Genomic DNA, 14,420 nt, shown 5'->3' on the forward strand with positions numbered 1-14,420 from the left:
AGCAGCCAACAAGTGCTCAGCATATGTGGGAACTCCTTCAAGACTGTTGGAAAAGCATTCCACGTGAAGCTGGTGAGAGAATTCTACAATGTAGAAAATAGTAAAAATAAAGGAAAACCCTTTTGACTGGTATTGTATGTTTCAGTAAGATTGGATTTTTAGCATTTATAGCAATGGTTATCACCTGTACTGCAGGGATGGAATATAAGTTGCAGAAAATTGAGTTTGTGGTGGCAGCTGCAGAGTGGTATTTGGGTGTGTGAGACTTGATGTCAGATGACTTACAAGGTGTGTTAAGTGGTGGTTTCCCATCCTTTCAGGCTGTTGGCCTGAAGTAGTACTAAATAGATTTAAATAGTGGAGTAGGGTGGTGTTATTTTGTATTATTATTCATTTTTTGTGAGTGTAGTGTTTGATGGTAGGATATTTCTTTATTCAAGCAAAGTATAAGGGAGTTGTACTCCAGTCTAATAGGTGGCTGTAATGCAACATTTATTGGATGCCAACCGCAGTGAAACATCATCGAAGAAGAAAGCGTCTAGTCTGCTGGAAAACCACACGAAGAAGAAGCAGAAGAATGGGAGTCATTGGCACTACAAAATAAATAAAGTCCAGAATCTGGAAATATTTTAAAACAATGCCGGTCATCTATGTACCGTTATAAGCGCAGTTTTTCCATTGGTACATTCTGTATCGTGTTTGTAAACTGTGGCTATCTTTGCACGGAGTTAACGCTTGTTTTGTGTGATTACGCCGAAGTCTAAGAAGAGGCCTAGCCGGGTGCAGAAGAAGCGGTCCCACTGTCTGAGTTGAGAGAGGTGAGTGTTTTTCCGGTGTAAGCGCTGTTCGCCCCATGTCTTGTTTTAATGTGTATCATTGCTAATTTTGAGAAATACATTTCCACACGTTTTGTTACGGAAAATAACCAATCGTCTTCAAGGCTGCATTTACTGGCTAGCTAACGTTAGAAAATGTAGCTAACTAGGCTAAAATGTAAACATGGCTAACTAACGTTAACTAACTAATGACAGCGTTTCTAAACCATCTTGCTAATGGCTGTTCTGCCGCTCTTCTTCACAACTGCCTGGCTTATCCTTGTATTGGCCCAATCAACCAGTCAGTCGTGCCATGGTTTGCAATTACTAACTCAGTCAAAGTTGTGTAGTTAGCTAACTAGCCAGTTAGCTGGCTATGCTACATCAATGAGGAAAATAACGACGTTATTGCTCAGTTACATTTAGAACTAGCTAAATAGCTATAACTGTTAGTGATAAATGCTAAATATATAGTGTTAAAAGGCTAACGTTAGCTAACTGACGCCGTTACCGTTAAGTATGTAGCCAGCAGATCCGACCCGTTTGCTTACAGCTGCATTAGGGTCGAACAGACTAATGCCATAATGTCCACAAGATGCACATGCATTCTGCCTTATGTTGTTTTTGCTGGATGTCTAGACCGTGTTTTCCATACTTGATGCAGAACGGTTTGCAGCATGTAAAAGATCATTTTCGACCATAGCTAATAATTACAATGGATGAAGTTATTTTCCTATCGACCTACTGGTTTCTAGGCTGGCAGAGCTACACACAGACGGCGTGCATAAGGGCACATTTACAACAATACATCTAGTTTGTTTCTATTCTTCTGTCACTCATCTCTAGCGACATCAATAAATTAAACTGGTTGTTCCCAAAGAGAGTACTGATCTTTTTCAAATCACTAACTTGCCCTGCATGATGGCATGCAAAATTACACACAGAACAGCTCTGTGCATATTCATTTTGCACGCCATTCTGCTGGCTGGTTTTGTGATAACTAGCCAACAGGGCACACTACCCAAGTGTAGTAATGTTGAATTGTGTCATTCTTACCAGAGACACATTTCCAGTCATTCAGCCAGTGTATGTATCTTCTCCTCTCTAACTACACAATAGTCATCATCATTTGGCCTCTGTATGGTTCCATCCCGGCCATGGAACTTTTATGAACGTCTGTTTGTACCACCGCATGGAAATGCAGCGCACGAGTTAAAAATATTGAACACATGCACTACACAGAACGCACCGTAGCCTAATGTGGCATCCCAAACGTAGCTTTGCGGACTGCTTCATTGACACCGAATGTCTTCCGCCAGAATGCCAAGAATTTGACGAGTCTGGTGGACATGACGCTTAAGTGAGTGTGTAGATTAAAGACACTGTAGAGCAGGGTTGCCAGGTCTAGCACAAATGTATATCCCAAGGACCCGATAGTGTGCAATTTGGGGTGCATCCCATTGGTTCCTGCATGAACCACCCCTCGCCTCGAGCATGACATCCTCATGCTTGTGACACTTTTGAATGTGGTTCAAAAGGGAAATAAAAGTATAATCAGACTTTTTTTTCTGCCCCTGCCTCCTGGAGTCCTCCTTGTTAGCTAGCGGGAGCGACATCGGCAGACAGTGTCCTTCGCTTCCGCCTGCCGAAAACCTGCCCTCACCGTCGTTAACAGAACTATGTAAAAACGCTGCCTGACAGGCATGGGCGAAGGACACTGTCTACAGGTAACTCCCGCTAGCACAGCGGGGGGGATGCTAGGGCGACACCGTGTGCTAGTTAGCTACCACACTGTGTCACCCCTGCCTCCCGCCTACTGTGTACTGGAGAACATTGTGCCTGACAGGCAGGGGCGAAGGACACTGTCTACCGGTTGCCCCCGCCTCCCGCTAGCACAACACATATGTTAGCTAGTTAGGGACACCGTATGCTAGCTAGCATGCTAGTTAACTAGCTAGCACACAGTGTCTCTCCCGCCTGCTGTAATTCTGCCGTTATTATGTGCCAGATGTTGAGACTACAAAGTACAACTTGTTGTAAATGTCCTGTTTGCGGGATTGACTTGTCATTTCAATTGGCATAGGCTACTGACAAAAGTGGGTTTATGATTGTAATTCAATTTTGATGGTTTGCTCAGCTAGATTCAGTTAGACTAGCCCCTGATTGGTCTACATCTTATTTTAGATACAGTAGCCTAGGCAAGATGTAGGTAAGCTGAACGATTTAACAGTTTGCTTAGTTAAAATTCACCGACTTTTATTTAACCTGAATGGCGATTTCGAGATAAGTGCTTGTGTTGCCTAATAGCCTGCTGGAATAAGCTACTGAGAATGGGGTCGTAATTTCAATGACTGAATCAATTATTAATAATATGGAAATTAACTGAATATGCTCGTCAACAACAGCCCGTGTTTATTTTTTTTAACCTGTAGCCTAATCCGACTGTTACATCAATCTAATGCATTCCAACAATAGCTGATCGGCAAGTGCGATAGAGCTGTGACTAGAGGTCGACCGATTATGATTTTTCAATGCCGATACCGATTATTGGAGGACAAAAAAGCCGATGCCGAATTTATTTCAATTTTTTTTTATTTTTTTTTACATATATATATTTGTCATACACACACACATTTTTGTAATAATGACAATTGCAACAATACTGAATGAACACTTATTTTAACTTAATATAATACATAAATACACACACACGCACACAGCTCTGAAGTGACAATGATACTGAAGAGTCTGCTTAGGAGACAAATACTCTCAACTGTTTGAATAAAAATAGAGTTTAAGTTACCTGTGATGAATGTTGAAAACATAAACTTTAATTTCTATATGCAGGAAATCCTATTTTAATAATGGGCATGGTAAGAATTGACAACCAAAGTGCGAGTCATAATTCCCATGACACCTTCTAGCAAAATCTGAAAAGCGGTTCCTTCATTTATTCCATAGGATATTTTTAGATTCACTTAAAATAAGGTCTGTGTTTCGTGTAGGCTTACATCACCGTGCAAATTTTATAACTGTAGATATCCATAGGACAAGGTAACTCTGATCATTATTGGCTAAATATAAGCGAAGATCCTTTTTTTTGTAGTGGATTTATGAAAATATGTTGACAAACGTTACCTTATCCTAGTGAGATTTACACGGGTATCAAAACGTCGAGGCGGTTTAAGCCTGCACGAAACACAGACCTTATTTGAAGTAGATCAAGACATTCTCTATGGAAGACATGAACGGTAAAATAACGAAGGAACCCCTTTCAAATTCAGCTGCAAGTTATTACAGGAATTATAACGCGTCTACTATTTCTCTCTAAACCATATACCTTTGACTAATCCGGAAACTATCACCTTGAAAACAAAACGTTTATTCCGTTCCGTATTTTATCTAACGGGTGGCATCCATGAGTCTAAATATTCCTGTTACATTGCACAACCTTCAATGTTGTCATAATTACGTAAAATTCTGGCAAATTAGTTCGCAAAGAGCCAGGCGGCCCAAACTGTTGCATATACCCTGACTCTGCATGCAATGAATGCAAGAGAAATGACACAATTTCACCTGGTTAATATTGCCTACTAACCTGGATTTCTTTTAGCTAAATATGCATGTTTAAAAATATATACTTGTGTATTGATTTTAAGAAAGGCATTGATGTTTATGGTTAAGTACACATTGGAGCAATGACAGTCATTGATTGATTGTTTTTTATAAGATAAGTTTAATGCTAGCTAGCAACTTACCTTAGCTTACTGCATTCGCTAACAGGCAGGCTCCTCGTGGAGTGCAATGTAATCAGGTGGTTAGAGCGTTGGACTAGTAACCGGAAGGTTGCAAGATCGAATCCCAGAGCTGACAAGGTAAAAATCTGTCGTTCTGCCCCTGAACAAGGCAGTTAACCCACCGTTCCTAGGCCGTCATTGAAAATAAGAACTGACTTGCCTAGTTAAATTATTAGGTAAAAAAAAAAAAAAATCGGCCACGATCGGGGTCCAAAAATGCCGATTACCGATTGTTATGAAAACTTGAAATCGGCCCTAATTAAATCGGCCATTCCGATTTAATCTTTCAACCTCTAGTTTAGGGTAGAGGCGTCCCAAGGATCCCGGATAGCACTGACCATTGGACATGTGCGTCTCTAATGACAAGCTAATTAGCCTACCTACCTACAACTGGTAAAAAGCTGTCACGATGTGCACGCTTGCTGCTCTGTCTCCTGTCACTCACGTGACCTGAAAAATTGTCCTTTTCGTCCTCATGCTAGGTATCGGAAGTCACAGCAGCCATTTTGGAATGGCAGTGTCAGCCAACCAGCTCCTTTGTTGTTCAATTCAACGTGCCATTTCGTAATGGCTGCTGTGTATACTGCTAGCTAGCATGAGGACTAAAACGGCAGTTTCCGGGAAAAACTAGCAGTCGTTCCATCTTCTTGGGTTAACAGTAAGGATAATGTGCCTTTCTCATTATTAATATTAGTTTCGTATTTTACTGTTACCTGCTGTTGCTGACTCAGGCAGTGAAGCAGGCTGTTGCGTGAGTGGTGGGGAAGGGGGGGGGGGGGGCAGAGGGTGTGTGTGTGTTGAGAGAGCAGTGCAGCGGGCAGCTGAGTCAGGTGAGTGAGAGGAGACAGAGCAGCACACGCATGATAGCTTTTTACCAGTTGTAGGTAGGTAGACTATTTAGCATTTCTCATCGGCTCTGCTGTGCCTTAATCTACACTGGAAGGCGCTTCCGACCCTAGTGCAGTTGTATGCAAGCGGGTCGGATCTGTTGGCTAGCTAAATGCAGTATGTGACCCCCTCCAGTTTATTAACTATCTGTAGGTATGCTAATTGTCTGATCACAAATAGGGAAAAACATATAACCTATTTTGCCTGTAGGCCTACACACCCTCCACCAGCTTTGTGTGAGATAAATATTGATAAACTAATATTGTTTTCTGGTGTTACAGAGAATATGTAACATACATCACCATGACATCCAGATTTGGTAAAACCTACAGCCGTAAGGGAGGGGAGGCAAACTCCAAATTTGAAGAGGTCTTCTCCAACAAGGCCACACTGAGCACCAAATGGGGAGAGACCACTTACAAGGCCCAACTGGGCTCTAAGCGGCCCACTCTAAAGCCTGAAGTAGTCGAGTTACTCAAGAGGCCCCGGATTGAGGATGATGACAGCTCAGAAGATCCTTTTGGTTTTGACAGCGACGATGAGTCCAAGCCTGTCACCTCCCTCAGTGTGCTCCAGTCTAAACCGGCTGAGGGTGAGGCCAGTAAACTGCCTTCTGCTACAGTCACAGCCACAGTACCAGTGGATACCAGTAGGAACTCCAACAGCACATCTACAGGTAAGAACTGGATGGCAGATAACTCTGACTGTTGGCCATAAACATGTTGGATATGTTTTCATTAGAGAGGATGCTCTCGGAAGTTTAGAATGAGATGTTGTGTGCACTTTGTCACTAGCTAGATTTCCATCCAATTAGCAACAGAGTTTCCTGAGAACATTCTGAAATCTGAGTAAAAACAATATGTGGATTTTCCAGAGATGTTTCCATCAAATTGAGTTGTTGTGGATAAAAGGCTGTGCTTGATGCCGTAGTGCACATAAAAATAACTTTTGCGGTTAAATTCCCATGTACCAAATATATAAAATCCAAGTTAAATGGGTTTCCATCGATTTTTCAACTATACTGAGGGGTTTTGTTACAAAAAAAATGTGCTTTATATACAGGGCTCTAAAGTGCGACCAATTTGGTTGATTATGCAACGAAATATTTTGCTGTGCGATCAGGAGTTTTATTTTGGGAGCACTGTGCGACTAGGAAAAATATCTCCCAGTACTAATAAGGCTTCGCTGTACTGTTGTTTCTAGAAAAAAAAGTAAGTGCTTATTTAATAGCGTCATGTTTGCACCATTACTAGAGTGAAAATTGCTTGCTTTAAAAAAATCTTAACCATGTCGTGGGCTGTTCTAAAACGACTTGTGTGTCGTTAACCGTTTGTTTACACTTTGATCACGTTACCTCATTGGCTAGCTAGCTGGCAACCTGGTAACCTTACCAGTATATCCAAACATTTGGGGGCACATAAAGAAAATAGAAAGATTAGCTTCTTCAGGAGATCAATGATCATAGCAATGAATGAATGACAGATCTCTTGCATGTCGTCACCACAAACCTGACGTTTTTAAAGAGACTGTACAATTTTAAATGTAATGCATCGCAATAGGAAAATGTTGCTTTTTTAAATGTATTTTTTTTTTTTTAAATTACACAATGTGGACACCAAATTTTCCACAAATGACTTTGTAATTTCAATGACAGGTATTCGTATCAACATTTTAGATTTTATAATAAACAAATGTCTTTTACAGTGTTACATATTAGTTTCTAGGGCACATGTGCTTCAGAAGTAGCTAGAATTCATATAGTCCCAATAAATACTGAGTTTACCAAACATTAGAAACACCTACCTAATATTGAGTTGTCCCCACCTCAGAACAGCCTCAATTTGTCAGGGCATGGACTCTACAAGGTGTCAAAAGCGTTCCACAGCGATGCTGGCCAATGTTGAATCCAATGCTTCACACAGTGGTCAAATTGTCTGGATGTCCTTTGGATGGTGGACCATTCATGATACACAGAGGAAACTGTTGAGCATGAAAAACCCTGCATCGTGGCAGTTCTTGACACAAACCAGTGCGCCTGGCACCTAGTATACACCGTTCAAGGGCACTTAAATATTTAGTTTTACCCATTCACCCCCTGAATGGCGCACACACACACTTGTCTCAAGGCTTCAAAATCTTTGAACCGGTCTCCTCCCCTTCATCTACACTGATTTGAAGTGGATTTAGGGGGTCATAGATTTCACCTGGTCAGTCTGTCATGGAAAGAGCAGGTGTCCTTCATGTTTTGTATACTCGGTGCAGGCTGTATCTTAATCAATAAAAGAAAATCATATTTTCTGGTGCGCCTGAATTTCAAGTTCTCCTGCTCCTAACATTTTTAATTTGGGAGCACCAGTGCTACCAAAGAGATTCATTTAGAGCCCTGGGTATATAGTGAATGTGCCCACTCCGGTCCTGGCACGTGTGCTCTAGCCAACAGCTCACTGATACTGTGCGGGTATAGCCGACATGATGAGATTATTATTTGTCAAACTGCATCGATCGTCATGTCACCAGAATTAGTCCCTTGCTATTTATTGGAAAGGATAATCAAGCTCATCACCGTGCACGTTCACCACCCTGTGAAGTTCATCATAACTTATTTCACCTGTAGCCTAATAAACTGCATGCTTTTTCCCGAGTCGTAGTGGGAGGACAACACAACATACAGTGCCTTCAGACTTTTTCCATATTTTTGTTGTTACAGCCTGAATTTATAATTGATTGAAATAATTACATTTTGTGTCACTGGACTACACACAATACCCCATAATGTCAAGGTGGAATTATGTTTTTAGAAATGTTTACAAATTCATAAAAAAATGTATGCTGAAATGTTTTGAGTCTAAGTATTCAACCCCTTTGTTATGGCAAGCCTAAATAAGTTAGAGTAAACATTTGCTTAATAAGTCTCACACGTTGCATGGACTCACTCTGTGTGCAATAATGGTGTTTAACATGATTTTTGAATGACTACCTCATCTCTGTACCCCACACACAATTATCGGTCGAATAGTGAATTTCAAACAGATTCAACCACAAAGACCAGGGAGGTTTTCCAATGCCCCGGAAAGAAGGGCACCTATTGGTAGATGGGTAAAAAATGTAAAAGACATTGAATATCCCTGCGCATGATGAAGTTATTAATTACACTTTGAATGGTGTATCAATACCTGCGGTCACTACAAAGATACAGGTGTATTTCGTAACTCGGGGATTTCACCATGAGGCCAATGGTGACTTAAACAGTTACAGTTGAATTGCTGTGGTAGAAAACAGGATGAATTAACAACATTGCAGTTGCTCCACAATACTAACCTAATTGAATGAGTGAAAAGAAGGAAGCCTGTACAGAATAAAAATATTCCATAACATGCATTCTGTTTGCAACAAGACATTTAAATAATACTGCCAAAAATGTGTCAAAGCAGTTCACTTTTTGTCCTGAATACAAAGTGTTATGTTTGGGGCAAATACAACACATTACTGAGTGGTACTCTGTCCCTGAGTACCACTCTCAATATTTTCAAGCGTAGTGGTGGCTGCAACATGTTATGGGTATGCTTGTAATCATTAAGGACCGGGGAGTTTTTCAGGATAAAAAAGAAACATAAGGAGCTAAGCACAGGCAAAATCCTAGAGGAAATCTTGGGTTTAGTCTGTTTTCCACCAGACACTGGGAGATTAATTCAACTTTCAGAAGGACAATAACCTTCTAAAACAAGGCCAAATCTATACCGGAGATGCTCACCAAGAAGACAGTGAACGAGTTAGTTTTGACTTGTAGGGTAAGACCTGAACATGGATGTCTAGCAATGATCAGTTTACTGACAAATTTGGTGTTTCCATCAGGCCTGTTGTGAAGAAAACATAATTATCCGACATGTACTATACTTGAATTAAAAGGTTGGATGGAAACCTGGTCTTGTTTCCACAGGTGCTTGTAAAATAGTTGTGTGTGTGTGTATATATAGTAGCTAAAGAACACCTGCCTGTCTCTTGTATTTCACTTTATTTATTGCATTTTCTTTTATTATGGAAGGAAAACTGTGTGTCTGTGAAAATGGTGATGATAGCTGTGGTGTGTGGATGTTTCTGGAGAAGATAAAGTGATGGGCTCCCTTGTGGGCTTTTAGTCTCTGATGCCAGCTTCTGTGTCAGCTTATCTCGTCTCTATCTGTCCCTGACGGCTCACTAAAGATAAATCAGGCTTTACTGCGACGCCATCGTCTCAATAGGCCTGTACCCCTTTCATTTAGAATTAGATTACTGATTAGAAATGACACAAACCGAACAACATCTGAAACAGTAATTTATAATATAATGCTTGTCTTATAATGCTTCCTTTTTGTTAACATGCTCTTTTTGTCTCTTTTGTGCTCACAGGCAAGCAAACATTGTTCAATGAGGGTGCAGAAAAGAGTAGCCAGTCCTTGTTCAGAAATACATCACAGAGTAACCAGAAGTCTATTGCTCAGTCCTCTGTTTCAAAGACTGTGCCCAAGGACCCCTATGTGGAATGGAGCCTAATAGGAACCCAGGAGTTGTCTACCTCCTCCCCTAGCATGGATCCTCTCCAGGAAAAAGACTCAGCTGAGGCACCAGGGTTTAGTGGGGACTCCCAGTCCTCATCTTCCAAGGATGGGCTCTCCTCAGGTGGGATGAAAAGTGCTGAACACGAGTCTCCGGCCGAGCTGGTTGTTGACAACATCCCTCCCTCCCCGTTCCTCCTCAGGCCGTCCAATACTAGAAAATACATCCGGCCCAAGCCAAACAAGGCCTCCGATGTTCCAGATGCTTCTGCTACTAGCGACAGCAAACTGCCCGTAGCCGCCAGCAGTCCGGCTGCACTGATTCACAAAAGTGTGTCCACTGCCAGCATTAGTGCCTCCGCAACCGCTATCACAACAGTGGCCAAACCGGCGACTAAACCTGCTGGCAGGGGTCGGGTACGGGACTATACGGTGCTGCACCCATCCTGCCTGTCGGTGTGTAACGTCACCATCCAGGACTCCATAGAGCGCAGCATGGACGAGCTCATCACCAGCGCACCCCCCGCTGACCTGGGGGAGGCGGGACGGCTGAGGAAGAAGGCAGACATGCCTCCAGCCAAACCCACCAGGTAAACGACTCCACTGGCTGTGGCCCAGACAGTACACTCAAGACTCTTGCCTGAGTTGCCTCCCACTGGTCCTTCATGACATGCTTGATACTGCTTAATATTGTACAACTGTATATTTACAGGTAAGCGCATAACGTCCCTTCTTATACCCACTCAGCTCACCCTCATATGTGGTTTACCAAATGTTTCCACTACACCTAAACCTAGGTGAATCTGTTTTCTCGATTTAAGCACCTCTTCTGTTTAAGAAGACACTCAGCTGCTGATTTGAAATTAATCGATTCTCCTCTTGTAACCGTCAGGTCCCGAACCACCCAGAGTAAGACCAAGAAGGAGACCAAGCTGGAGTTCTTTGGCTTCGAGGACAAAGGTGACCAGGAGGGGGAGGAGGGAGCGGACCACACGGCCGGCGGAAGCAGCAGCTACAAGATCAAGTACTTTGGCTTTGACGACCCCAGTGAGAGCGACAGTGATGAAGAGGAGGGCTCTCAGGCCAAAGAGAAGAGGAAGGCCAAGAAGGCTGCAGCAGCTGCAATGGCAGCTATTGTGGACAGCCCCCAGCCCAGCGACTCTCAGGACAGCAGCAGCAGTACAGGTGACATATACTGTTGATGTTTGTGTTTGTCTAAAGGCAATAAAGAGGTTAGCTCTATGAAAAACACAGGTGATTTGATAAGCTATATCATATACAGTCAAAATAGGATGCGTTACTTAGTCAGTTTTCCTACAACATGTAACAGGATTTCTATTGTACATGTATTTCCAACATGTTGATTCCACCTTATTGTGCTGTTTCCCCCCTCTCAGATATTCTGGAGTTTTCTGATGACTCGATCCCTGGTGGGTCTGAAGGGCAGAAGGGTCGCTCAGGAAAACACGGGGACAAATCCGTGGAGGTTGGCAGGAAGATCTTCAGTGGGCCCAAAAAGGTGAGGGACCTATGAAGTCTGATTTCTGAATGTGTGTGAGATGGAGAGTGTGTATGGAAAGAGTTGTTTGATTCACAGTGTATTTGTAGCGGTGCTCATGAGGTAACCCAGATAGAATTGCTGTCACTAAGGGGAGTACATGTTCAATAATGTTTCAAGCAGTCACGGGTGAGCAGTGGGAGAACGTTCCCAATAAAGGGGTTTTTGTGCTGTGATATTGTTATTGATTCCTTCTGCTTTGCGTCTCTGGATATAGAACACTGCTTTTTTTACAAGGCAGATGAATGGGATAGGCCTAATTACATGAATCTTCAGAAACATCACAAGAACCTCTCGCCTCAAGTCAAGCATTTGACCAAATCAAGCGCAAAGTCACACTATTGTCATAGCACACATGTCTAGACTGACCATCAAAACGAGTGATTTAAGCTTTGAAAGAGGACCACTAGCTTATTTTAATTCCAATAATAAGTATTAACTGCATCCCCCACAGTAGCGGAGTTATTCAGGAACTGTTTATTCGGCACTGTTAAGGAAGAGCTTCAAGTAAGCTTCTCACTACTGTTTACACCTGCTGTATTCTGTGCCTGTGACGAATAAACTTTGATTTGAAGATCCTTTACTCTTGGGCCGAGATTCAAACCTACTCAGATTAATGGCCTGCACACTGCTATAGACTTTTAAAGGCTGTTTCTCTGATTCACTGTAAATGCTACGGATATCATCTCAAGCATCAATCTCCTTTAAAAGTAAATCGCAGTTCACAAAGGTCGTTTCTCTGCGTTTGTTTGAATCCTGGCCTTTAAGACTGTATAGCTAAAAAACAGAAGTTCTACGTCTTTCCATTCCATTTATAACTTTGTCAATGGTTTTGGCACACACACACACAAACACAGTAAATGTGTCCACTCTGGTCTTGGCAGTGCGCTCTAGCCAACAGCTCGCAGATGCAATGCAGAAATGGGCTACAGTTGAAGTCGGGAGTTTACATACACTTAGGATGGAGTCATTAAAACTCGTTTTTCAACCACTCCACAAATTTCTTGTTAACAAACTATAGTTTTGGCAAGTCGGTTAGGACATCTACTTTGTGCACGACAAGTCATTTTTTCAACAACTGTTTAAAGACAGATTATTTCACTTATCATTCACTGTATCACAATTCCAGTGGGTCAGAAGTTTACATACACTAAATTTTCCCATGGAAACACGAAGCACACCAAACTATTTGGTTCTTTAAAAACCTGCTGTATGTAAAATATTGTGCTATAGTTTGGAAAATAAATAAATAAATGTGACTCTGAATGACCACAGATGTTTGTTTCAAACATTAGGGCTGTTTTCCCAAAAAGTTAAATCTGCTTCATGTTTTGTTTCCTTGCCACGATACTAACGAGTATCGCAATACTGGTATTGTCCCGACCCTATGTTATTCTATCAACAATTGCTCAAAAAAGCATTTCCAATGCCATTTGTCACTATCTATTTAACAGACAAAATATTATCCACCCCTGTGTAGTGTATTTTTTGTTTTGTCGACATTTGGAAAGTTTACAGATATTTGCTGTTTCCATCAGGCCTGTCATGAGTTTCTGACATGTACTTACATTGTTGGATGGAAGCATGGTTTATGGGTTATATAATCATAACATCCTCTCAATATAGGCCATTCATATTCAGCACATGCTCTGGACTACTTAAAAAATGTATGGTTTTTCATTAGAATGCAATGTTGGAACATACTGAAAGGTGTACCTATGAAATTAAGATACTTTTATGTCTAAATGATCTCTGATTTTGTATTCCTTCCGTCACCAACTCCCCACTATCAGATCTAATGGTTTGATAATGACGAAGTGAGCCTCCTCAGACCTGGATAGGCTAGAATGATAAGATAGGATGAACATAAATGTCTCAGAATGGAAATGTAGGGGATTTATGTATTTATTTTGGAAGTAGTCTAGTTTCTGGTAAATGTTAAAAGAAGTGACCTAGGTCTAGTTGACCATATTGTCCTGGAGTCTGATTCTGAAAGCAACTTGTTGATGAAACGAGCCATGCAGGGTCATAAGTGTAGACGATATGAAGTTGCGTTCAGCAGTCTCCACCATTTCGCTCGTATGGTGATTATGATGCTAATAATAACACGTCAGATGTGTCTATTACTCACTGTTCCCAAAACTGTGGACACAGGTCAAGGTATGTCTTGGTTTTAGGCATTCATGTTGAATCATATCCACTGCTACTGAAACCTCTGTCATCATTCCTACTGCTACTGTACTTACCCTGGATCTGTGGTTGTTTTTGTTGTGTGCAGTCCCCTGCTAAAGCTGTGTACAATGCCCGCCACTGGAACCAGCCTGAGCCTGAAGAGATGCCCCTGCCACCCCTGGCCCGCGCACACACTGCTCCGGTGAGAACTACTCTAGGACACTAGCAAAGCTCTGCCTAACACACTGGTCGCACACACATTCTCTCTCTCTCCCTCTCTATTGAATTGGCTATCTCTAGCACGAAGATAACCATGTGTTGTCTAACAATGTGTTGTCCTAGAATAATGTGTTGAACTAGGGCTGCACGATATTGGAAGGTAATTACATTTTTACTTGCAATTTTATATCAAAACAGCTTGGGTTAGCTGAAATAGAATGGTCATTCAAATTGTGTGGTTGGACAAGTGTGCACATGGAATGCTGTTTTTGTTTGGCATTACAACAAATTAAAAAACTAATGGAGGAGATGGTTGTAACCATAGAGATCACAATGTCTCACAACAGATGTAGTTCCGCGTGGAGAAAGTTGCATTCTGTGCATGGTTCTCTGTATGGTTGTGCTCTGTATTTACAAATCAGTAATCACGTAGGTAAGG

General features: G+C 41.8%; 1 protein-coding gene across 1 annotated transcript in view; it reads left to right on the forward strand.

Moving 5' to 3' along the window:
- The first annotated feature begins 561 nt into the window (after window positions 1-561).
- The window catches only part of LOC120046574 (wings apart-like protein homolog), a 28,039-nt gene continuing 14,180 nt past the window's right edge, over window positions 562-14,420 (forward strand). Inside the window, exons 1-6 of the mRNA XM_038991930.1 lie at window positions 562-818; window positions 5,782-6,176; window positions 9,887-10,622; window positions 10,925-11,217; window positions 11,430-11,551; window positions 13,869-13,964. Of these exons, the coding sequence (XP_038847858.1) occupies window positions 5,804-6,176; window positions 9,887-10,622; window positions 10,925-11,217; window positions 11,430-11,551; window positions 13,869-13,964 (1,620 nt within the window). The 5' untranslated portion in view covers window positions 562-818; window positions 5,782-5,803. The remainder of the gene's footprint in view (window positions 819-5,781; window positions 6,177-9,886; window positions 10,623-10,924; window positions 11,218-11,429; window positions 11,552-13,868; window positions 13,965-14,420) is intronic.

Source organism: Salvelinus namaycush, chromosome 4, assembly GCF_016432855.1.
Source record: "Salvelinus namaycush isolate Seneca chromosome 4, SaNama_1.0, whole genome shotgun sequence".
NCBI classification, from domain to species: domain Eukaryota; kingdom Metazoa; phylum Chordata; class Actinopteri; order Salmoniformes; family Salmonidae; genus Salvelinus; species Salvelinus namaycush.